The 27,311-nt window shown below is 37.4% G+C and overlaps 1 protein-coding gene and 1 pseudogene across 2 annotated transcripts in view; both read right to left on the bottom strand.

The window, feature by feature from the left end:
* ATF7IP2 (activating transcription factor 7 interacting protein 2) overlaps positions 1-26,878 on the bottom strand; it is a 67,477-nt gene extending 40,599 nt beyond the window's left edge. The window contains exons 1-2 of the mRNA XM_081132286.1: positions 26,822-26,878; positions 18-868 (exon numbers count right to left, since the gene is read on the bottom strand). Of these exons, the coding sequence (XP_080988412.1) occupies positions 18-858 (841 nt within the window). The 5' untranslated portion in view covers positions 859-868; positions 26,822-26,878. The remainder of the gene's footprint in view (positions 1-17; positions 869-26,821) is intronic.
* Positions 7,895-8,325, bottom strand: LOC308554498 (cofilin-1 pseudogene; annotated as a pseudogene). Its single transcript has one exon. The product of its transcript is annotated as a cofilin-1 pseudogene (transcript).
* Positions 26,879-27,311: the final 433 nt, after the last annotated feature.

The raw sequence follows: 27,311 nt of genomic DNA, 5'->3' as shown, positions 1-27,311 counted from the left end.
TACAAGTATACACTTACTGTTATTACTATCTGTGTCAAGTGATGACAGCCATGTTGAGCCTGTACTTTCACCATTTGAAATGCTGGAAAGACAGGTTCTACAAGATTCTTCATCTTTCAAACTGTCAGCAGTATAGTTATTAGAAATGACTGAATTCACTGCTGCAGGTATTTTATCAACAGGAACGAAATAGGTGTCTGAACTTAAAATCAAAATGTCATTTTGCCTTTTATCATGTGATGCAGAATTGGAGTTTGTTTCTAAATGGGAAACCATCTTGTCAATTCTCTTATCATCCAAGGTATTGATTACTGTAGAATTTGACATTTGAACTATACCACTCAATACACTGCGTGGATTACTAATGGATTTCCGGTTACAATCCTCTTTGTGCTGTTCAAAAAAGGATCTTGTTACATTTGCCTTGTTACGGTTTTCAGAAGTGTTTTGTGAATCTTTCGCCTCTTGTGTAGACAGTTTCCTGGGAAGTTCTACTCCTTTACTTGGCTTTTGGTAAGGGAATACAACTTGTTCTTCAGTGTACTGCAGTCTTGTTTCCAAACCAATTTCTAGTGGTTTCATTAAATTCTGAGAAAACACTTTACTTTTTTGTGAGCACGCTGAATTTTTGTTAGAGTCCAATGAGGAAACATCATTGTCAGATTGTCTACATTTGTTATTTATGACACCAACACTTGAATTCTGATTGTTACTTGACACATTATTCCCAATTGCTGCTGTTTTCAGTGCTTCAACATTCTTTGACTTACTGAGGATCTCTATTTGTTTCCGGCAACTGGCAGGCATTGTTTTTTTGGCTTTTAATATCTTCCGTTTACTTCTGTCTGGACTTGCCATCTTTCATATCCTAGAATTTAAGATACCATATTTAAATGCATTTCTCCAGCAGACAAAAGCTAACATTTATTTACAATATTAAAGCAATTTTGAGACTCTCTTCATTTGGATAATTATTTTTATTGAAAACCCACGTTACTAAAATGAACAAATAATTTAAATTTCTTTCTAAAAATCTGAACTGTATAAATTCAAAATTTATATTGCCAGTAAGCCTCTACTTGTTACTAAACCTGATAATTTATCTGGACACTTTTTATGATGCCACTTTACTGCTATAACCATTAATTTCTGGTTTAAATAATCTAAGCAGGTTATACTTCAGATAATCTAAGATTAGATGCATTTGTGCATAAAAACAAAAGACAATGGTTTATATAGAACACTCCATTTTTACACATAGTGGCACTTTTTAAAAGCTTTCCTAACATTCAAATTTTCAAAATAAATGGTACTACAGGAATAATTCCCAATAGTCATGAATATAAAATGGGCACTAAGATACACAACATGATGCCAATTAAAATAAGAAAACCAATTTAGGTTTTATAATACTTAATTCTTGATTTTTTTCTCATAATTTAAGAAAAATCTACTACACAGCAGAGAAATATTTTAGTATATCCACATCAACTTTGATCTGAACCGTGGGTAGGTTTAAAAGAAAGGAATATTGCTCTTTTTTTGCTGCTTGTCTGCTACTATCATGGGTCCCATGCAAGCTCCCAAGAAAGGGCCTGTCCTAGTCAGCTTTGCCCTGCCGCTGCAGCATCCCCACCTGGCTGAAGTTGACCAGTGACAATGTGAAATAGCAGATCTACAAACTGGCAAAAAAGGGGCTGACTCCATCACAAATCAGTATAATCCTGAGAGACTCAAATAGTGTTGTACAAATAACAGGCAATACAATCTTGAGAATTCTTAAGTCAAAAGAATTTGCTCCTGATCTTCCTGAGTATCTCCACTATTTAATTAAGAAAGCTAATGCTGTTCAAAAGCATCATGAGAGGAAGATGAAAAAGGATGCTAAATTTCATCTAATTTTGATCAAGACCTATATTCACTGGTTGGCTCGATATTATGAGACCAAATGCCTCCCTTGCAACTGGACATATGAAACATCCACAAACTCTGTCCTACTTGCATAAATCTGTCTATGTACTCAAGCAATAAAATCATTGTTTGATTAGGAAAAAAAAAAATGAATACTGCAATACTTCTACTTAAGATGGCGAAATAGCTAAATGCTGTATTTGCCTACTCCCATTACCACATCAAAATTACAACTAACTTATTCAACAACCATTGAGGACCACCTGAAGACTAGCTGAACAGAAGTCCTAGAAGTAAAAATATAAAGAAGCCGCAATGAGACTGGCAGAAGGGGCAGGGATGTGGTATGGGCAGGTCCCACACTCATGGTGTAGGTATTAAGAATCAGAGGGATATCTCAGCTGTGGGGTTCCTCCTGAGGAGTGAGGGGTGCCAGCCCCACACCTGGCTCACCAGCCCAGGGCAAAAGTGATGGGAAGAGCAGTGCCCATAACGAGTCCCAGGAGTTCCTCTTGAGTGATCCTGCCCCCACCGCATGAACTCACTAGACTTAAATGTAAGATCCGAAACCATAAAACTCCTAGAAAGAAAACATAGGCAGTAAAGTCTTTGACATTGCTCTTAGTAATATTTTTTGGCTATGTCTCCGAAGGCAAGGGAAACAAAGGAAAAAATTAACCAATGGGACTCCATCAAACCGAAAAGGTTTTGCATAGTGAATGAAACTATCAACAAAACTAAAAGACAACCTACTAAATAGAAGATATATTCAATAAGGGGCTAATATCCAAAATATATAAGGAACTCATATAACTTAGCACTAAGAAAACCAAACACTGCAATTAAAAATGGCCAAGCACCTAAAGAGAGATTTCTCCAAAGAGGACATATAGACAGTCAATAGACATATGAAAAATGCTCAACTTCCTTAATTCAAGAACACTAATTCTAAAAGACATATGCACCCGTATGTTCACTGAAGCACTGTTTACAACAACCAAGATATGGAAGTAACCTAAGCGTCCATCAAAAGACAAAGGGATAAAGAAGATGTGGTACATACATACAATGGAATATTACTCAGCCATAAAAAAGAAGGAAGTCTTGCCATTTTTGACAAAGTGAATGGACTTAAAAGGTATTATGCTAAGTGAAATAAGTCAGATAGGCAACGACAAACACTGTATGATTTCACTTATATGTGGAATCTGTAAAACAAAATACATGAACAAACAAAACAGAAACAAACTCATTGATACAAAGAACAAATTGACGGTTGCCAAATGGTGTTGGGAGGATAGGTGAAAAAGAAGGTATAAAAAAGTACAAATTGCCAGTTAAAAAACAGTCATGAGGATGTATTGTACAGCATAGGGGATATAGTCAATAATATTGTGCCTGGCCGGGCATGGTTCAGCGGTTGAGCACTGACTTAGGATCCAGGAGATTGAGATTCAATTCCCGGTTAGGGCACATGCCCGGGTTGCGGGCTCGATCCCCAGTGACTCTCTCATCATTCATGTTTCTGTCTGTCTCTCTCTCCCTCTCCTTTCCTCTCTCTGAAATCAATGAAGATATATTAAAAAAGAAAAAAAAATCTTAAAAAAAATATTGTAATTAACAGTGTATGAAATCAGATGGGTACTGGGATTTATCGGAGTGATCACTTCGTAAGTTATATAACTGTCTAATACCTATGTTGTGTACCTGAAATAAACATAGTGTATGTCAACTGTAATTGAAAAAAAAAATTTAAGAAAACAAAGGAGTACTGCCAAATTAAAAGGCATTCAAAGGAATAATATAAACAAAACAAAAAGAATTATAACACATGAGAGATCGGTTATTTAACAAAGTACACAGCACTTATTAACTCAAAGTCAAAGGCAGAATCTAGGATCTTTTAAAACACAAATAACAATATTAAAGCTAATTAATTTTTTCATTTATTATTACCTATTTTCTTACTTGAAGCTTTTACTATATTCTATTTAATATATCATTTGATCAGGAACAGTTTCAGGAGACCTGAAGATTGAGGTGAATATTTATTTAGAACAAGAAATCACAACAAACTCAAATTTTAAAAATCTTTCATGTATGCATAAACATCACAAAATCCAGAAAAATAGCATACTTTCATTAAGATCTTGATACAATATCCAATTCTATTTTTCCTATATCACTGCACATTTGATGGCCTCTTCATGAATATAATTTTTGTAATATTTACCACAGAGACAATGAATAAGCCAAGTCTTTCCTCTAGCATAGATGATTTTTTTTTTTTGAAGGAGTTTATTTTTCTTTTTCTTATATGTTGACAAATACAGCACAATGAACAGTGGTTGTAAGACCTTCTTAACAAACTGAAGGCAGCTATGAATGTAGCTGTCAGCCAGCATTCACACTAAGGTCCGACCAGAGGTCATACAGCGATAAGCAGGCTTTAGCCTCCTGTAAAATCTCTCAATAAGAGGTCCCTACATAAAGTGGTTCAGGGCCCGCCCTTTGAAGTCAGACAGTCCTGAGTTCAAATCTTTGCTTTGTCATGTTTAGCTGTGTGTCCTTGATAGGATCCTTGGCATTAGATTCCTTATCTACAGATGGGATTTGGATTGCCTGGAGAGTACAGTGCTTGTGTTATGATGGATTCATAGCATCTGAAAACATGAGGACTTGTATGGGTAAGCACAGAACACACAACTTTCCACTTTGGGTATTCACAAGCGCTAGTCCGTTTCCTTTCTCGCAGAGATCACTGTCTTGGGTCGCCTATGTTGTCCCTTTTTAGTTGTTTCAGGTGGGAAGGTAAATTCGTTTCCTGTAACTCCATCTTGACCAGAAGCCAGAGTCTATGAGTTCTTCTTAATGAAAAAGTTGATTATGAAGTAAAGGGCCTGTCTTTCGTTATATAATGGATTAATTTTGGGAAATAAGATTCTGATACCAATTCAAATTCTGATCACCAACTGGATGTCTTACAATTCCACTCAATTCTGACACTATCTACCTGGAGATAGTAACTCAGGAATAGCCAGGTGGAAGTAACGCATGGGTAAGGTATGGGGAAGGAGCACAGAGCTTCCATAGCTTCTCGGAGCTTGTCACTCTCCCAAATATCTCCATGTTTGCCAACCCAGAAGCTCCTGTACAGACCGTATTAGGAAGCAATCATAAGGGGGCTATTTAAAAGCAAGGGCAGAAAAATGAATAGCCCCAAGTTTTCAAATAAGTAATTTGCCTAGTTTATTTTGCATAAATCTGCTTATGAAACCCCAAAACGGTATACGCTTCCACCAACATCAGTCAGGTGCTGACTTGTGTTTGTGAGCAGGCAATCTGGCCTTGGGAACACTTGTCCCTTTTGAACAAATACTTATAAATAATGAGACCATTTAAAGTTACCACTATGATATTTTAGCAGATGGTATAAAATAGAAATGAAATTTCCTACCCTCCCGAACTAATATAAACCATACTTCTTAAACTCAAATCTGGACCTAATTACTTGCCACTGTTAGACAAGATCCCAGAACATTCCCTCTCCTTCTCAAGACACTCATCTCTTTCTGTTTCCAGAACAACAGAACCTATTCTCTTTACATGGCTGGTTTCTCACCTCAGATCTTTGGTCAACCGTCTCCTACAGGAGAGACTGTCCCTGATCTAGCCGATCTAAAGTTGAGATCCACCTCCCCCCAACTTCGTCCTATATCTCAGCATCCTGCTTTTCTCTCACAGCACTTAGAATAATTCACATTTTTTTCTTTCTCTCCCTTCCAAATCAGACTGTTAAGTGACAAGAGTACAGGAACTGAGCCTGTCATGTGTCCTACTATATCCCAGCACCTGGGATAGTGACTGGCACCAGAGTAAACATTCAATACATACTTGATGATTAAATGCTAGTGTCAAAAGGGCCAAAACAGTGCCAAATGTTCTATATCAATCAGTCTGGAAAGAGCAACAGGCCTTGAAAGCATTTGAAATTTAACGTGGAGTAACTCTTCTGAATCTTACCAACTGGGTCATAATGCAGTAAAGTCAGTTTCTCCCATAGTCGGCTTCTTTAAGTGTTGAAGGAGAAACCTGTCCCAGCTTGGCTTACATTCTCACCAGAATGGTCTTTGACTTGCTCTTGGCAACGTCACGGAGTATGTCACGGGTTGTCAGTCACTCAAGTAACTACTGCCTAGCTATTAGGGATCTTGTTAGGGTTTTACATTAGGAAGATAAAAAGATCCAATCAGACCAACAAGATTCTGGATGTAACACTTTGCACAATCTCTTTTCAGTTGGAGTACCTTTTAAATCTTTCTAGAGTGGTATCTTCTCCATTTGTTCCCTTTCTAAGGTGCAAATATTTGCACTGGAACAGGCTTTTGTTTGACAAGTTAACCAGGTGGAGGAGGGAAGAGCACTGTCTTGGGAGTTACAGCACTTCTCTCACTGCCCAGCTCCATAACCTGAGACCTAGGGTAAAGCACTGCCCCTCTGGGAAGCTGTTTCCTTATCTCTAGAGTTCGAAACAAGTGGACTAGAAGTTCTGAGACTGTTTCCAGTCTGGACGTCACACATCCCTACTGAGGGCGGGAAAGCGCCCCATTCCTGCTGTGCCTGCGAACCACAACCAGATCTAGATGATTTTTTAAAATTAATAATCTGGATGTATTAAAAAATTAGTTTCACCTAAAGACATACTTCTTGTTGGTACTGCTACAGCCTTGTGCCCTATAAACATAAAAATTATTTTAGTTTGAAGGCAGAGTTCCTAACAAAAAGAAAAACACATGGTGAAATTTTAATTGAATATGCTGTTATCGAGTATATTTCTAACAAAAGTTCTCTTTTCACTGTAATCTATGAGAACTAAATCCTCTACTTACAATTTTAAGTATCAGATAATTGGATCTCCCCCCTTATTTTCTGGCTTCATAAACCTCAATCCTTCTTCACTACTCACGTATTTCAGGTGTCGGGCACTGTAAACTACACTCCTATCACAATCCGGTTGATAGACAATAATCACCTGTGACTGAGCCACCAATGCATCCTATTAAACCTACATTAAGTGTATCTCCAATCACAAAATGCCTGAAGTCATTGTGCTGCCAGGTGACAATAAAGTAAGGAGAAATCAAGATGAAGAGAGACGGCAATCTTAAATGACTACAGTTAAAATATCTTACTTTTATAAATCTTACAGAAATATCTAACCATGTGAACACACTGCTCTGGTTCTTCTCAGAGCCTTTGGGAAAAAACCCAAACTAGTGAAAATCCCTAAGACACTAGAGAAAATACGCCTTTACATTTGATGCATACAAAAAATAGGCAAAATCCATTAATCATAAAGTATAATAACTTAATAAAAATACCAGTGTCTTTGAACCACCTACCATTCAACCAAATACTACCAGTAATTTCCATTTATGTGTTTCTCCATTCCATGCCCCCATCCCCTTCCTCCCCATCCTGAGGTTATCTGTATTTTAAAATTTTGAATTTATATTTCTATTGCTGTTTGTAAATTATAGTTTAATTATAAATGCCACATGTAAACTATACACAGCTTAACTTTACTTGTTTTTGAGCAAAGTATACAGTTTTATAATACTATACAGCAATAATTTATACATTTTCATGGCATAATAATCCAATGAGTCAATATAACAAAATCTGTTTATCCAGTTATCTATGAAATATATTTGGGTCATTTCCAGTTTTCAACTTCTCTTTTGTTTTTCTTACTAACATCACTGCTGTGAACATTTTTATTTCACATAACTATTTTTAAATTAAATTTACTGGGATAACATCGGCAAATACTATATACATTTCAGGTGTACAACCTAATAACACATCTAGTCTATTGCGTGCTCACCACCCAAAACCTCATCTCCTTGTCACCATGTACTGGGCCCCCTTTACCCTCTTCCCCTCTGGTAACCACCATTCTGCTGTCTGTATCTATGGGTTTTTATGGTTTGTTCGTTTGTCGCTTGATCCCCATCAGCTTCTTCTTGATGGCATCCTTAAACCTGGCATAGATCATTTTGCTTTTAAGGGATGCAGACTCAGGGGCGCAGAAGATAACCACCAGGTCCTCCTCCTTGCTCTCCTTGGTCTCATAAATTGCATCATACAGGGTGTAGGGGCAGTCTGTCCAGCAGCATCTTGACAAAGGTGGCATAGGGGCTGCCTACAGTCTGGCCCACATCACCTACCAAGATCTCCTTGCCCTCCTCCAGAATGGTGTTCTTCTTGTCGTCACTCAGGCAGAAGAGCACCACCTTCCTGTACTTCTTCAGCTCCTTGGGTGTGGAGGACTTACACATCTTCATGTCACTGAATACTTTGATGACTCCATCAGAGACAGCCACACCAGAGGCCATGTTTCTGGATGCAAAAAGGAGACAAGTAGAGCCCGAGAAGATGAGAGCCGCTGCAGCTGCTGCTGGGATCTGCCTGCCTGTGTCGTTGCCAGTGGCAACAGTTCATCCTCTCTGTGGCTGAGTAATATTTCATTGTACGTATGTACCACATCTTATTTATCCAATCATCCATAAAGGGACACCCAGGTTCTTTCTTTCCATATCTTGGCTATTGTGAATAATGCTGCAATGAACATAGGGCTACTTATATCTTTATGAATAAGTGTTTTCAAATTTTTCGAGTAGACACCCAGAAAAGGGATAACTGGGTCATACGGTAGCTCTAGTGCTAATTTTTTTAAGAACCTCTAAACTATTTTCCATGGTGGATGCCCCAATTCACATTTTCACCAGCAGTGTGCAAGGGTTCCCTCTTCTCCACATAGTCTCTAATGCTTATTTCCTGTCTTACTGATAACAGCCATTCTATCAGATGTGAGGAGGTATCTCACTGTGGTTTTGATGTGCATTTCCCTTACAACTAGTGATGTTAAACATCCTTTAATATCTCTGTTGGCTATCTGTATGTCTTCTTTGGAAAAGTGTCTATTGGGAGCCTCTATTTTTAAATCAGACTCTGTATTTTGGTTGAGTTGTAAGAGTTCTTTATATATTTTGAAATATTAACCCCTTGTCAGAGGTATCACTTGAAAACATCTTCTCCAATTAGGCTGGTTGTCTTTTTGTTTTGTTGGTGGTTTCTTTTCCTGTGCAGAAGCTTTTTAGTTTTGATGCAGTCCCATTTATTTACTTTTTCTTTTAGTTCACTTGCCTTTGGGGTCAAGTTCACAAAATTCACTGTGAAACCAAAGTCTGTAAGTTTAGTGCCTAGGTTTTCTTCTATGTACAGTGGAACCTCGGTTCTCAAACTTAATTCATTCTGGAAGGCTGTTGGAGAAGCCATTTCCTCAAAAACAGAATCATTTTTCTCCATTACAAGTAATGTAGATTGAAGTAATTCATTCTGTACCCCCAAATAATTCCCTGACTTAACCTTTCTTACGTACAGTACCTGTCTAATGTACTGTTTAATTTATAAATACTTTAAAAACAAAAAGGACATGAAATATGTGAAAATTTAACACAAAGGAAATGAAATGTATAGTAAACAATGAAAATTTATGCATCTACTAGAACTTACCTTTAATGTAGAGAGCTATTCATGACTATGGAGAGGTAGGATGGGGATATTTTATTGTTTGGGAGCCCCTTCCATAAAACGTCAGGTAGCTGTTCTCCTGGATTCTTTCTTTGTCTCTTTGCTCCACTGGAACTTGCTTCAGGCTCACTCGGCCTCTGTCTCACTAAAAACCTATCCAAATGCGTTTGTTTTTGCCTGTGAAATGAAACACTGCACTGTTATGAACAAGTATATCACATGGTTTGCTACTTCTTTTGTCAGGGTGATAGTTCTCAATAAACCTTTGCATTTCTCCTGATTTCCCAAGCATTTCCTAGATTAGTGAAGTAGGAATATCCTCCTTCCTTCCCTCCTCGCTCCTCTGAACAGAGCTCCTCAGCTGTCGTCTGTTGCTGCTCCCTCTCAAGGTCCTGGAGCTCCTTGGTGGTCAGCTCAGTGCTGCAGTCCTCCCCCAACTCCCCCAGGTCATCATCATCCACCTCCAAGCCCATGGACTTGCCCAGAGATGCAATATCCTCCATAGCAGAGATAGGCTCATTCTCACAGCCCTCAAAGTCTCCTTCAGCAACACTCAGGTCACAATTTCTTCCAGGCTGATTGCATGGTCTTGGAAGACACTGCCCCCCATGCTTTGTCTATGAGCCTCAAGCAGGTGAAAATCTTAAACTGTTCCTTCCAGAACTCCCTGAGGATTAAATTAGTTTGAGGTCACCTCAAAATACCTCTGAAATAGTAAATCTGCGTAGTTTCTTAAAATCAGAAATGACCTGCTGGCCCATGGGCTGGATGAGAAGAGTTGTGTTAGGTGGCAAGAACCTAACAGTGATGAAGCTGTACTCCTGCACCCACTTGGTCACCAAACAGGAGCACTGTCCATTACAAGAAGTGCTCTGAGTGGCAGTTCTATTTCCCGGAGGTATTTCTTTATACTTGGGGCAAACACTTCATGAATCCACTCAATTAAAAATTGCCTGGCTACCCAAATTTTGCTATTAGCCCTCCACATCACATTCAACTTGTTTTTCATGACTATTTTTCTTGAAAACTCACAGGTGTTCACAATGGTAGATGAGTAGAGGCTTCAATTTAAAGTCCCCACTCACATTACCACGCAACAATAAGGTCAGCCTGACACTGGCTTGTGTTCTGGCAATGACTTCTCCTCCTGTGTGATGTAGGTCCTCTGGCATTTTCTTCCAGAAGAGACCTGTCTCATCACAATTAAACACCTGTTGGGAAACAAAATCCCCGGCACCTAGTATTCTTGAAACTCTGTCACAAAATTATCAGCAGCTACTCTATTAGAACTGTCAGCCTCCCCATGCCTCACTACACTATGAATGCTACTTCTTTCCTTAAATTTATCAAACCACTCCTACTTGCCTTTAATGAATCACTTTCAGCACCTGTTCCAGGGGTGTCTTTCAGTAGGTCAGCATGAAGCATCTTTCCTTTTTCACACATTGTCTCCGAAGTGCTATCACTGGCTGTTTTTCGTTTATCTAAATCAACAATTTTTCTACCTCTTTAGTTGCCTGTGATCATTATTTCCAGAGCAATTTCACACCCTTAGCAACATCAACACTCTTGATGGTCTCTTTATATTTTAAAATTATGCTAATCATCAATTTCACCAAGCCATACTCCATGGCCAGATCAGACACGTGAACACCTCTATCACACTTTGCAATTACTTCTTTTTTTAAGCTCTATTGTTGTTTTCATAACTTTTCATTTTGTTGCTAGCAACAACCTTCTTAGGACCCACGGTGACTTAGTGTATGTATTTAATAATAAACAGCAACAAAAGCTAAAAAACATGAAAATATTCACAGCAATTTCCTGAAATGTTAACAATGCGAGGTTTAGCAGTAAACTGACACATACTCCTGCATTTGCTCCTTTGTCACCTGAGAGACGTGTAACTGATCATACAGGTATCAGCATGAAAGGGTTGTCAGGTCAAGAACTGAAGTTTTGTTCACTAACTGAGACATTTTTTTCCATGAACAACTTGGTTGAGAACCAAACTGTTTGAGATGGAAGACATTCGAGAACCAAGGTTTGACTGTATTTTATTGTTTCAGGTCTTACACCCAAGTCTTTAATCCATTTTTAGTTAATATTTTTGTATGGTGTCAGATAGCAGTCTAGTTTCATTCTTTTGCATGTGGCTTTCTAGATTTCCCAATGCCATTTATTGAAGAGACTTTCCTTTCTCCATTTTTTTGGGCTCCTGTGTCAAAAAATAGCTGCCCATTTATTTGGGGGCTCTAATTCTGTTCTATTGGTGTATTTTCTACCAATACCATACTGTTTCATTGTAGCTTTGTAACATAGTTTGAAGTCAGGGATGTGATACTTCTGACTTTGTTCTTTTTTTGGTCAGGATTGCTTTGACTATTTGGATTCCTTGTCATTCCCTGCAAACTTGAGGATTTTTTTGTTCTATTTCTATAAAAATGTCATTGGGATTTTGATGGAGGCTGCATTAAATCTGTATATTATTTTAGGTAATATGGCCACTTCACAATGTGATTTCTTCCAATCCATGAGCATAAAATATCTTTGCATTTCTTTGTGTCTTTCTTCAATTTCTTTCAATAATGTCTTATAGTTTTCAGTGTACAGGTCCTTCACCTACTTTAAGTTTATTTCTAGGTATTTTATCCATTTTGTTGCAACTGTAAATAGGGTTGTTTTCTTCATTTCACTTCTGATATCTCATTGTTAGTGTTAGGAACATAATGGATGGATTTTTGTATATTGGTTTTGTACCATGAAACTTTAATGTATCTTTTTATTGTTTCTAAGTCTTTTGGTGGAGTCTTTTGAGTTTTCTACATATAGTCATATCACCTGCAAATAGTTTTACTTCATTTACAATATGGATGCCTCTCATTTCCTTTTTTGCCTGATTGCTCTGACTAGGATGTCCATACTACTGTGAATAACAGTACCAATAGTAGGCATCCCAGTCTTGCTCCTGATTGTAAGCATTTCTTGATTGGATTTGTTGGGTAGCAATAAGGTATACAAATATTCAAATTTTGGGGATAGCCAATTATTTTCCAAAACAGTTGTACCAATTTACAATCCTATGGACAATGTGTAAGAGTTACCACTATCCTATTTACATCCTCTTGAGTCGTTGGTATTGCCAGAGTTAACTTTTACCAATGTACTTGGATATAGATGTTTATCTCACTGTTATAATTTGCATTCCCCTAATTACTATCATCTTTGTTTCTTTTTCATGTTTTAGTACTATTTTTACTTCTCCTCTGATAAGTCCTGTGCTTACATTCTTGAGCCAGTTATCAGGTAGAATATTACTACCATCTTTTAATATTTATTGGTGATACATGTTTCCTCGTCTGAAAAATTCCTGGTTATGGGTTGCTCATTTTTTTCTATTGGGTGGTCTTCTCTCATTTAATTTTTTTATAGAACTTAATAGATTATATCTAACAATCCTTAGTCAATCCTTTGTTATACTGAGTTACAGGTATCTCCTTTGTTATGTGGCTTGACCTTGTTCCTCCTAACTTTAATATAAACAAATTTACCTATTTTTTTTTTTCCTTTTATGGCTAAAGCTTAATCTCTCTTCTTTGAGAAATCCTTCCCAACCCCATGGTAAAGTGTGAAATAGTGAGGTCTACTGGTGGTAGAGAAACCTTCTTCTGGTGCAGGCTGAGGGCCTGGAGCTGTACCACAGCAGTACAATAATAAAAATATATAATAGGAATGAAAATCTCAGAGGGAATATATATACAGACTTATCATGAACATATTTAAAGTTTGGTTCCAGACAACCACAATAAAACAAATATCACAATAATTAGTCACATGAATTTTTTGTTTTCCCAGTGCATATAAAAGTTCTGTTTACCCTATAATGTAGTGTAGTAAGCATGCATATGATAGCATTATGTTAAAAAAGTGTACATATCTAAGAAATACCTTGTTGCGAAAAATTGCTAACCATTACTTGAGCCTTCAGTGGGTTGTAAACCTTTTGCTGGTGTAGGGTCTTGCCCCAAAATTGACAGCTGCTGACTTATCAGGGTGGTGACTGCTGAAGGATGATGTGACTGTGGCAATTTCTTAAAATAGAACAACAATTAGGTTTGCTGCATTGATTGACTTATCCTTTTATCAATGATTTCTCTGTAGCATGTGATGCTGTTTCATACCATTTTACCCATAGAACTTCTTTCAAAATTGGAGTAAATCCTCTGAAACCCAGCACCAACTAATTTTATGTACTATTCTAAATCCTTTGTTGTCATTTCAACATCTTTACAGCATACTCAGCAGGAGTAGATTCCATCTCAAGAAACCACTTTCTTTGCTAATCCAAAAGAAACAACTCATCCATTAAAGTTTTATCGTGAGATTGAAGCAATCCAGCCACATCTTCAAGTTCCATTTTTAATCCTAGTTCCCTTGCTATTTCCTCAACTGAAGTCTTGAACCCCTGAAAGTTATCCATGAGGGTTGGAATCAACTATTCCAAATTTCTGTTAATAAAATATATTAAAAATATATATATTTTAATCCTCACCTGATAATGTTTTGATTTTAGAGAGGGAGAGAGGGAAAGTAAGAAACATTGATGTGAGAAAGAAAACATCAATTGGTTGCCTCCCGTAAACACCCGGACCAGGGCTTGAACCCACAACCTGGGTATCTGTCCCGACTGGGAATCAAACCCATGACCCTTTGGTGCACGAGACAATGCTCCAACTGAGCCACACCAGCCAGGGTTAATGTTTATATTTTGATCTCTTCCCATGAATCATAAATATTCTTAATGGCATTTTAAATGGTGAACCCTTTCCAGGAAGTTTTCAATTGAAGTCCAGATCCATTAGAGGAGTCTATCTATTGCAGCTATAGCCTTATGAAATATATTTCTTACATAATAAGACCTGAAAGTAGAAATTACTCCTTAATCCCTGGACTAAAGAATAGATGCCGTATTTGCAGGCATGAAAATAACATTAACCTCATTGTACATGTCCATCAGAGGTCTTGGGTGACCAGGCAGGTGCATTGTCAATTAGTAGTAATATTTTTGAAAGGAATTCTTTTTTTGAGCAATCCTCAACAGTGGGCTTAAAATATTCAGTAAACTATGTCATAAGGAGATGTGTTGTCATCCAGGCTTTATTGTTCCACTTATAGAGCACATGCAGAGTAGATTTAGCATAATTCTTAAGGTCAGTAGCATTTCCAAAATGGTAAATAAGCACCGGCTTCAATTTCAAGCCACCAGCTGCATTAGCCCCTGACAAGAGAGTAAGCCTGTCCTTTGAAGCCTTGAAATCAGGCATTGACTTCTCTCTAGCTATAAAAGTCCTAGATGGCATCTTCTTCCAATATAAGACTGCTACATATACATGGAATATTTGTTGTTTAGTGTAGTAACCTTTATTAATTCTCATAGCTATATCTTCTGGATGAATTGCTGCAGCTTCGACATCAGTACTTGGCTGCTTCACCTTGCACTTTTATGTTATGGACCTGGCTTCTTTCCTTATATCTCATGAACCAACCTCTGCTAGCTTCAAACTTTTCTTCTGCAGCCTCCTTGCCTTTCTCAGCCTTCACAGAATTGAAGAGAGTTAGGGCAATGCTCTGAATTACTCCTTATCTTAAGGGAATGTTGTGGCTGGTTTGATCTTCTATCCAGATCACTAAAACTTTGTCCATACCAGCAATAATGCTGCACTGCTTTCTTATCACTCATGTGTTCACTAGAATTGGACTTTTAATTTCCTTCAAGATTTTTTCCTTTGCATTCACAACTTGGGTAACTATTTGGCACAGGAGGCCTAGCTTTCAGCCTGTCTTGGCTTTTGATATGCTTTCTTCAGTAAGCTTAATCATTTCTTGGTTTTGATTTAAAGTGAGAGGCATGTAACTTTTCCTTTCACTTGAACACTTCAAGGCCACTGCAGTGTTAACTGGCCTAATTCCAATATCGCTGTGTCTCAGAAAATAGGGAGGACCAATGAGAGAGAGACAGAAAAGCTGGTCAATGGAGCAACCAGAATGCACGTTTATCAATTAAGTTTTCCATCTTACATGGGTGCAGTTCATGGTGCCCCCAAAACAATTACAATAGAAACATCAAAGATCACAAATCACTATAACATATACAATAATGAAAAAGTTCGAAATATCATGAGAATTACTAAAATGTGACAGAGACGCAAAGTGAACAAATGCTGATGGGAAATCATTTTGACAGAGTTCCTTGATGCAGAGTTTCCACACACCTTCACAATAAAGCAAAGCAAAGCAAAACAAAACGAGGTATGCCTGTAACAGCAATGCCTGCTCAGAGTGAATTACTCTTAAAATTTATAAACAACATGAAATAATTGGTCCTAACAGTTTGCAGCCTGAGTAGAGGTACTTTACCTGGAAAACCTCTGTATTAAAATATTTAGTGAAAGTAAAACTATCAGTAAAAGGCTCTGGGAAGTTAAGAAACTGCCTAAAAGGTAAAGGAACAGTCTACATGTTGTAGAGAGATTGAAAGTTAATTAAATACTAAGAGGGAAAAAAAAAAGCAACAACTTAGTCTAATTGGGGGATCCCTGGCATCGCCAGAACTACTCTTCTCAACCAGCTTAAATCCTTTGCTGTCAAATAAGACACATTTCACAGAAATCATATGAATCATAGTACTGTCCTGTAGCAAAAGGCTAGTAAGATAAGTCATCTATATTTTCTCAAATTTTAAAGATTTGTCTTTTATAATTTAAGTGCTTAATCCATCTAGAATTGATTTTAACATATAGGGAAAGGCATCAAGTTTCATTTTTCCTTCAGATGTATAATATCCTGTTAATATTAAACTTTAAAACTAAAATCTAACCTATCACTTTCATTGTATTTTACTTAATGATATAACTGCTGTTGAATATAGTATTGCCCATCCCAGCAATTTGTTTTAGATGTCTCTCTTAAAACTTTTGGAAAATAACCTAATGAATCTTTTAATAAAATTTAATCCAATTACATTTATTGTAAATTGCATATTAAAGCTTTAATTGACTTTTTTTTTCATTAATCCTCACCTGAGGATATTTTTTCCATTGATTTTTCAGAGAGTGGAAAGGAGGAGGACAGAGAGACACATCAATTGGCTGCCTCTTGCACAAGCCCAGACCAGGGCAGGGATCGGAGCCTGCAACCAAAGTTCCCTTGACCAGAATTGAACCCGTGACCCTTTAGGCCACAGGCTGAAGCTCTATCCACTGGGCAAAACCAGCTAGTGTGACATTTGTTTTTATGCCTTTTGACTTTTACAACTTTGTTGCTGTTTTATTTTTTATGTTAGCTCAATATTATTTAAAATTTTTAAAAATGTCTTTATTGACTTCAGAGAAAGGAAGGGGGAAAGAGATAGAAACATCAATGATAACAGAGTCATTGATCAGCTGCCTCCTGCACACCCCCTACTGGGGATTGAGCCTACAACCTGGGCATGTGCCCTGACCAGGAATTGAACCAGCAATCTTCTGTATCATAGGTCGATGTTCAACCACTGAGCAACACTGGCCAGGCCTCAATATTACTTTAATATGAAAATGTCCTTTTTATTTTTTAAGGTCTACATATTCTTTACAATTCCATGGACTCTAGTATATTTAAAGATTTTTCTAAAAGTATTCTTCAGCCAACATTTCATTAACCATTGAGGTCAAGAGTGAAACAATATTATTTGAGTATACTTTACACCTAAAAATTTTTTCCTTCCTCTTGTTACCCCTTTTTGTGTCTTTTTTCATTGAATTTAGAATTTTATATCCCAGATTTTAGCTTACTTTTACATTATATATACATTCAAGAATAACTTTGGGATTAACATTCTGCTATAAAAACAAATATAGCTATTATGAATAATGCTGCTATAAACATTGACATACATATTTTTGAGCAAACATATGCTTTAATTTCCCTTGGGTATATTCCTAAGGATGGAATTGCTGAGTCATACAATAACCCTATATTTAACCTTTTGAGGAACAGTCAGATTATTTTCTAAAGGGTCTAGACCAATTTATATTCACATCAGAAGTATATAAGGAATCCAATTTTAATACCTCTTCATCAATACTCATTATCTTTTTCAGTACAACCACCTTGGTATGAGTGCTATGGCACCTCACTGTCATTTTGATTTGCAGGTCCCTCTTGGCTAATGATGTTGAGTATCTATGCTTATTGGCCACTTCTTCTTTGGAGAAATATCTATACAAATCATTTGCCCACTTTAAAATTAGGTTATATATCTTTTCATATTCTAGATTTAAGACCCTTATCTGATATGATTTGCACACTTTTAATCACATTCGGTGGGTGTCTTTTCAATTTATATTTTAAAAATTCAGTTTTAGAGAGGAAGGGAGATGGGGAAGGGAGGGGAAGGAGGGATAGAGAGAGGGAAAGAGAAACATTGATTTGTTGTTCCACTTATGCATTCATTGGTTGCTTCTTGTATGTACCATGACTGGAGATTGAACCTGCAACTTTGGCTTATCAGGATGATGCTTTAACCAACTGAGCTACCCGGCCATGGTTTCAATTTCCTTGTTTTAAATTTACTTTATTGTATTACACTTATCTCCCATTTTCCCCCCCTTTGGCCCCCTCCACCCATCTCCCACCTCACCCCAGGCCTTCACCTATCATCTCTGTCCGTGGGCATTTCATACATGCTTATAAATTCTTTGGTTAATTTCTTTCTGCCCTCCTGCCTTCCCTCTGAGATCTGTCAGTCTGTTTAATGCTTCCATGTATGTGGCCCTATCTTGTTCATCCATTTATTTTGTTCTTTAGATTCCACATATAAGTGAGATCATGTGATACTTGTCTTTCTCTGCCTGGCTTATTTCGGTTAGCATAACAATCTTCAGGCCTTCCATGCTGTCCCAAAGAGTAAGAGATCCTTCTTTACAGCCACATAGTATTCCATGGTGTAAATGTCCCACAGCTTTTTTATCCACTCATCTACTGATGGACATTTGGGCTGTTTCCAGATCTTAGCTAATGTAAATAATGCTGCTATGAACATAGGGATGCATATATTCTTTCTGATTGGTGTTTCGGGATTCTTAGTATATATTCCTTGAAGTGGGATCACTGGGTCAAATGGCAGTTTCATTTTTAAATTTTTGAGGACACTCCACAGTTTTCCATAGTGGCTGCACCAGTCTGCATTCCCACCAGCAGTGTATTAGGGTTCCCCTTTCTCCACACCCTTGCCAGCACTTGTCATTTGTTGATGGTAGCCATTCTGATAGGTGTGAAGTGATACCTCATTGTGGTTTTAATTTGCCTCTCTGATTAGTGACATTGAGCATTTTTTCATATGTCTCTTGGCCTTCTGTATGTCCCCTTTGGAGAAGTGTCTAAGGTCCTTTGCCCATTTTTTAATTGCATTGTCTTCCTCTTGTTGAGTTGTATGAGTTCTTTGTATATTTTGGAAATTAACCCCAAATAACATGTATATTCTTGGCAAATATGTTCTCCCATATCGTGGAGTCCCATTGTATTTTGAGGATGATTCCTTTTGCTGTACAGCAGCTTTTTAGTTTGATGTAATTCCACTTGTTTACTTTTTCAGGGCCTCAATTTCTTGATGGTATTCTTTTGCACAGATATATAATTGTTCCAGCACCAATTGAAAAGGCCATTCCCTCTCCCACCGAATTGTTTTGGAAATCTTGTAAAAAGCCAATTGACTAAAAATGTGAAGGTTCATTTCTGGATTCTCAATTTCATCCCACTGATGTATAAGGTCTAGCCTTATGCCAGTACCACATTCTTGATTATTGTAGCTTTCTGCTAAGTTTTGAATTCAGGATGTTTGAGTTCTCTAGTTCTTCATCTTGAAGATTGTTCTGGCAATTTTGATTTTCTTGAACATCTATTTAAATTTTAGGATTAGATTAACAATTTCTGCAAAGAAGCCAGGTGGGAGTTTGAAGGGATTGTGTTGAATCTATAGATCAATTTAGGGAGCACTGCTACCTTAATTCAATCAAGTATTCTGATCCATGAACATGGGATGTCTTTCCATTTATTTAGATCTTTAATTTCTTTCAATAATATTTTGTAGTTTTTAGAATTTAAGCTTTGCACTTCTATTTGATACTATTGTGAATCAAACTTCATTTCATTTTTGGATTGTTCATTACAACGATATGAAAATACAGTAGCATTCTGAATATTGATCTTTTGTCATGCAACATTGCTGACCTTATTTTTAATCTCTAGTTTTTGTAGATTCCTCATGATTTTCTAGACATGAAATAATTTCATCTGTCAAATCTTATTTCTTCCTTTCCAATGTTAGTGCCTTCTATTTCATGTTTGCATAACTGTCCTATTCAATGTAGAATATAAGTGGGAAGAGTGGGCAAACTTTGTCTAGTTCTTGATTTAGGGGGAAAACCTTCAGTCTTTAACTATTATGTATGATGTTAGCTATGAAATTTTTACTGATGACCTTTATCATCTTAAGTAATTTCCAAGTGATATCTGCTTTGTTGAATGGTTTTTTTTCATGGAGGAATATTGAATTTTAACAGAAAATGCTTTTTCGGCATCTAGTAACATGACCATATGTCTTTCTTTGCTCTCTATTCTATTGATATGGTACATTACAATAACGTATTTCTGGATGTAAAACCAACCTTGCATTCCTCAGATAAATCCCACTAGGCCATGATGTATAATCCTTTGTGTTGCTGGACTGGATTTGCTAATATTTTGTTGATTTTTTTTTGTATCTATACGAATGAGATATTATACTGTAGTTTCCTTTTCTTGTGATGTCACTGACTTTATCAAGATAATACTGACCTCACAGAATGATTAGAGAAGTGTTCCTTCCTTTTCTTCAACTTCCTGAAAGAATCTGTAAAGGATTCATGCTTTTAAATGTATGGGAGAATTCAACAATAAAGCCATCTGATACTGGGCTTTTGTTTTCTAATTCAATCTGTTTACTTGTTATGGGACTGTTTAGATTTTCTCTTTTATCTCTATACCATCTATTTAATTTATTGATATACAAGTGAATTGTTCTATAGTATTCTCTTATAATCCTTTTAGCTTTTGGAAAGTCAGTAATAATGCTCCCTCTTTCATTCCTGATTTCACTAATATAAGTCTTTTTAATGGTCAGCCTAAGTAAAGGTTTCTCAATTTTGTTGATCATTTTGAAAAACATTTTGGTTCCCTTGATTTTTGTTATTTTTTTCTTTCTTGATTTTATTAATTTCCACTCTAATCTTTACTATTTCTCTCATTCTGCTGAGTTAGGCTTAGTTTGCTCTTCTTTGTATTAGGTTAAAAGTTTGGTTATTGATTTGAGATCTCTTTTTAAAAAGGTTTTTTTAATTGACTTTTAGAGAGAGAGGAAGAGAGGAACAGGAAGAAACATCACTGTGTGAGCGAAACATCAATCGGCTGCCCCCTGCACGCCCCCTACAGGGATTGAGCACACAACCTGGGCATGTGCCCTGACTGGCAATCAAACTGGCAACCTTTCAGTGCATGGGATGCCACCCAACTGAGCCACACCGGCCAGGGCAGATCTTTTTTAATATATAGGACTTATCACTACAAATTTCCTTCTAAAAACTTTTAACTGCATCCCAAAATTTTGCTATGCCTTCATTTTCATTCATCTTGAAGTATTTTGTAACTTCCCTTGTGGTTTCTTCTTTGAATAATTCATTATTTGTGTTTAATTTCCACATAGTTGTAAATTTCTTACAATTTATGCTGGTATTGAACTCGAATTTCATTCCACTGTGGTCAGAGAATGTATTTTGTTATATTTAAATCCTTTTAAATTTGTTGGTTTCTTTTATGACCTCGCATAAGGCCTATATTACAGATTGTTCTATACATTTGAGAAGAATGTATTCCGCCGTTTGGTTGAGTGTTCAGAAGATGTCTCCGTGGTCTAATTGGTTCATAGTGTTATTCAAGTATTTTCTTACTGATCTTCTACCTAGTTTCCAATTTATTATGAAAATGAGTGAACCTGTATTGAAGTCTCCAACTATTATTGTTAAAATGTTTATTTCTCCCTTCAATTCTTGCCAATACTATTTGCTTCATATATCTTGGTGATGTTATTAGGTGTACATATGTATTTAATTGTTATAACTTGACACTTTTATTATAAAATGTACCTCTTTATCTCTAGGAATATTTTCTCTTATTTTAAAATATGAAATCTACCATATTCCTGGAATAAACATCACTTAGTCATGATAATCCTTTTCTTATTTTCCATGTTCCTGCATTCAATTTTCTAACATTTTGCTTAGGGCTTTTGTATTGATGTTACGAGAAAGACGAGTCTGTAAAATTCCTTTACGAAGTTTTGGTATCAAGGCTATGCTGGCCTCATAAAACAAACTGGGAAGTCTTTTTTCTATCATCTAAAGAGTATGTGTTTGCAAATGGTATAATTCTTCCTTAAGTGTTAGAAATAATTCACCATAATGCCATCTGGGTTTGGAGTTAACTTAGTGATAAAGGTCTTCAAATTATGATTAAATTTTAAAAAATAGATACAGGACCATTTGTATTTTCCATATTGTTTTCTTCTGTTAATTTTAGTTGTTTTTACATTTCAGCACAATAGCAAATTTTCCAACAGGATTTCAAATTTATAAAGGTTTTCAAATATTCTTTATAAAGGTTTTCAAATATTATTGTAATATATGCAAGATCCATAATGCTTTTTTATTCTTGATGAGCTTTTCTTTTTCTTGATTATTACTACTATAAATTTACCCATTTAATCAAATACTTTCAAAGCACTGACTTTTGGCTTTGCTTACTTTATACTGTATGTAGTGTTCCCTTTCATCATTCCAATTCCATTTTCATTGGGCTTGAGATGAAAACTCATGTCTAATTTTCAGTCCTTTTTCTAATTTTGCACTTAAAGCTATAAATTTTCCTCTGTAGTTGAACCCCACATATTTTGATAAACTCTGTTGTAATTACCAATATTTTCTAATTTCCATTGTGATTTCTTCTTTCATCTGTAGATTATTTAGAAATATATTAATTTCTAAGTAACTGTAGATTTCCTATATTTTTGTTGTTGAAAATTAGCTTAATTCCACTGTAATCAGAATATCCTCTGAATGATTTCAATCCTGTAATATTTGAGGCTAGCTTCATGGTCAGTTTTTCCAAAAGCTCTATATACTTGAACAGAACATGTATTCTAATATGGATACAGTGTATGTCAATGACAAGTTCAAATTTCTTAGCTGTGCTGTTCACAATCTTCCAGCTATTAAACAGCAATGTTATGGCTGGCCCACTATGACCATAGATATGTCTAGTTCTTTTGATTCAATCACTGGGTTTGATTGAGTCTATTCTATTCCTGGTGGTGTATGGGTTTTCCTCATTAATGAAATATCTCTATCTCTAATAATGCTTCCTGCTCAGATAGTATTTAATACATTATAAACATGAAATAAAGGGCAATTCTTGTTATATTTTTCTAAAATCCACTGAACCAAATTTTTTATGGTTACTTTTTCTAAAAAGTAAAAACTTAAGAAAACTTGAGCCCTAGCCGGTTTTGCTCAGTGGTTAGGGCAAAAGTCTGTGGACTGAAGGGTCCCAGGTTTGATTCTAGCCAAGGGCATGTACCTTGGTTGCAGGCTTGATCCCTGACCCCAGTCAGGAGGGCATGCGAGAGGCAACCAATCAATGTCTCTCTCTCACATCTATGTTTCTCTCTGTCTTCCACTCTCTCTGAAAAGCAATGGAAAAAATATCCTCAGATGAGGATTAAAAAAGAAAACTTGATCTAAGGTAGGTTATATTAACTTATTCAAGGAAACAGATCAGAGCCAGTATTTGAACTCATGATCTTAAGACTCAAAGAAATATATTAATACAAGTACAAATCTGATAAGGTATTAAGAGACAGGGTTTACCTTAAGGGATATATAATGGTCAACAAAGTGACCTTTGGTGTACGGACAACACTCCAACTAACTGAGCCACTGGCCAGGGCTAAATCTCAATATTTTAAACTAATGTTCACAGCCATATTTCTTGAATTACAAATCAGTCATTATCAAGGATTTAGCTCTTTTCTGCACCTTATACTCCTTTTCCATCACATCTGTAGTTAAATCAATACTTTTGTTATAGGCAAATATTCTCTATATAACCAGATGGATTATCATGATTGTATTATTTTTCTTATATTTTGTTTCTTCTGAAGCCATCAAATTTTATCTAATTTCCTATAAACCTAGCCTTCACTTTTCAAATTCATCAAACTGCCATGTATCAACATTTTCCCTTTTTCTCCAATCCTTCAAAGTCAGGTTTAAAGATGGCCTCTTCAAGAAAGCCTTCCTCCAAGAAAACTACTTATCTGAATTTCACATTAAGTGCTGCTTAAATGAATACTCAACTTAAAAAGAAACCCCTGCAAAGCCACCCAAGGTTATTCTTTCCTTAACAAAAAGCATCACCAACTTTTGCCATAGCCATCCCATAAGCTATTTCATATCGGCAGCACTACACACTGTAGAGCCTCAAAAGTACCACATTTAGTAGATACATACAGTGTCTCTGTTAGAGTAGGCAGCCAGATAGACATGGGCTAGAAGAGGTAGTTGGGGCCTGGAGGGGATAGTGAGAGACCTGACAAACCAGAACTAACCAACCCCCCACCCAAACCACCACCACAAAAACAGCAGACCCAAGAACGACAGAGGGGCAGATTTAAAACCTCCTCTAGGATGTGGTCTGATAGCACAGCACAGTATCCAGGTAAGGCAGTCTTGAAGCTTAAGTAGATACATATTTTTTGCCTAGTATTTCTTGCTTAGGGGTATCAACCTAAGGGGTATAAATTCTCTGAACTCCCAAGTGAGCAGGGCACTTGGTTCGGTTTTGTCCAACTGAGATGCCCGCTCAGGCCATCTGAGTGTACTCCTTTTCTGCAAATAAAACTCTTTTCTGCAAATAAAACTCTTGCCTGCTTTCGCTATTTGTTATCTCTTGTTTGAACTCTTTCCTACAAGCAAGACAAGAACCCAGGGCACAGAGACCACCTCTAACATCTCAATATAATTAATGATTAAGTTTAGAAAGATCTTCATATATAGATCCCTTAATCTTCTGCAATTTAAGTAGGAGTTCAAAAATTCAAATTATATCTGCCCTACCCAGAGAATGGTGGTGATTTCTCCTCATTATTGCCTGACTACAATCTTTCTGTCCTACTTACTGGTTAAGCTGAAGAGAGGTAAGTAATGCACTTTAAAAGTAGGGGCTGAAGTTTAATAAAGCCTCAGAGAACAGAGTATTTAAATAATGTAAGAATATGAGACAGAATTAGAAGAATATGGCTCTTTGTATTTTATATTTAATATAATCTCACTCAATTTAATGAGAACTAATACGCTTGTGCATTTAACGTTATAAAGTTTATTTTCATTTTTAACAACTACCCAATGTTACTTAAAATTTGATTACATCAAATGAAATACATCTATACACACACTAAAAGAGAACTACATGATATACATGATATGCACAGGCAAAGATGCAGGGATGGTGCAATATTTTCATGCCAGAATTAAAGATATTAAGTAGCAGGAAGTACAGTGAAATTGATGAGGTAAAATACAAGGGTCAATACTGGTGTATCTAAGTACACCAGTTCTTAAAAGACTCAAAGCATTTCCAAAAGGACACTGTTCATGCATTTCTGTTGAGGCAGAAGTCAATCTTAGGATGTGGTCTGTATAAATCTGCAGATTAAGACTGAGAGTGAAGTAGACTAATTTGAGTAGGGTCAGATTCAACATTTGTAAAAAATCAATTGAAGGGTAAACTAAGGCTGCATAAATCACAAAAGCTTAATTCAGTGTAATTAGTCCTTCATTCATATGCTTAATTTTTACATTTTAAATAGCTTTCCTGAGATATAAATTATCTATCTTGAATGTTCTTCCCCAGTTGTTCTGCAAATAGTTATGTTGCAGGTCATTTCCAAGTGCATATATGACAATATATTCATAATGAAAAGAGTATTAAGTCCCAGTCTAGAAAATCAGTCTGTTTAAGTGGGTATGATGTAATTCTTCTAGATCTTAACCACTCCTAAGATTTCAGAGCAATGAAAACTAGCTGGTCATGTATTAGAAAGCAGGCTCTCACCAGACAGCAAATCTGCTGGCGCCTTGATCTTGGTACTTCGAGCCTCCAGAACGGTGAGAAATAAACCTCTGCTGGGTATAAGCCAAAAACAAGCAAGCAAGCAAGCAAACACCTGGTTTGTCATAAAACAAGCAACCTGTGCCGGCTTATGTTAGAAACGTCATCCTCAACAGAGCGACATGGAAAAGTAAAAGTCAGATTTCAAGTATAGCAAGGTTTTCGAGAGACAAAGCAAAAGAATGGCTTCCTCTGTACTGGGCACATTCTTGAACTTGTGGAAACTGGGGAAAGGAGATGGGGAAGGGATGATAAGGAAACGGTCTTTTTTATCCTCCCTCCCCACGCCCCCAATTTACAAATATGAACTTCTCTGTTAAAGATCATCTTTGTACCCAGCTTTCAACGTTAAATTATAGCATCCCTAGCCTGGGCAGCTCAACAGGTGCACATTACACGGTTGTGCTCCAGGTTCCTTCATTAACAAAGGCATCTTGCATATTGCTCAGAATTTTATATTATTCCCGATGTTCTATTGCCTAGTCCCTAACTACATGTATTAAGCAACGCTTCCTCGCCGACTGGTGAAATCCAGCTAACTGTCCTGGCACCAGATCCTTCAGCTATTATTAAAACAACTCAAGGAAACTGGGGAACCAATTACAAAAACTCGGGCTGGGGACTACATTTCATCCACTAGCGCCTAAAAGTAGTCAAGTACAGCCCAAAGCTTTACTTACTGGACAAGTAGAAACCCCCGGGGCGATGTCCCTCCGCGGTTCCGACTCCCACGCCGGACCGCTACACCTGGAGCCACACACAACTCCCACTTAACCCGCGGCCGGCTCGGAAACCGGGTGAAGACGCATCCTTTCGCCCTCCGCGGCGTCTTCCCGGCCAGCTCGGAGCCCCGGCGCGTCTGGGGGCGCCTCTCAGCTAGCCCAGCCGCAACCGCCCTCTGCTCGCGCGGCGCGCCGAGGACTCCTCGGCGGGCCCTCAGAGATGCTCGCGGTGCCCGGAAAACAGGCACCGCGGCCAACCGCCGCTCACCCGGGGCTCGCGTCCGGCCCCAACGTACCTACAGCGGCGCCACGCCGCCCCTACCGTTTCTCTCCTCACAACCGCATCCAACCGCCACCGCCGCGCACAGTAACGCTCCCGAGGGGGCTGGGCAGAGGTTAAGCCTTCCTGGGTCCACCCCTATGGAGCCTGGGCCAATGGCAGCACGAACGTGCGGACAGCCCAGCCAATCAGAGACGACCGGGTGGAGTGGGTGGGGCGAAGGGCGGTGTGGAGATGGAAGTTGTCTGAGGGGCGCGGAGAGTTCTGGTACCTGAGCGCTTTTTCCCGTCAGCCCTTCGGGCCTAACGGTCAAGTGGAGCGACCGAGCGCGGGAACTAACCCTTTCGAGGGATTCGAGCGAGGGTTGGGACGTCTTCTGAAAATCCGTGATAAACTTTATTCACAAAAGTAACCGCCGGCAGGCCGCAGCGTACCAATTCAGATATTTTAAGTATTGCATTTAAATATCACTTAGGTTGATGACAGAGTTTTCCATAGCTCCTTAA

The sequence above is a fragment of the Miniopterus schreibersii genome, assembly GCF_964146895.1.
Source record: "Miniopterus schreibersii genome assembly, chromosome: 3".
Taxonomy (NCBI): Eukaryota; Metazoa; Chordata; class Mammalia; order Chiroptera; family Miniopteridae; genus Miniopterus; species Miniopterus schreibersii.
The sequence above is the reverse complement of the archived record's forward strand: the minus strand, read 5'-3'. Positions and strand labels throughout refer to the sequence as shown.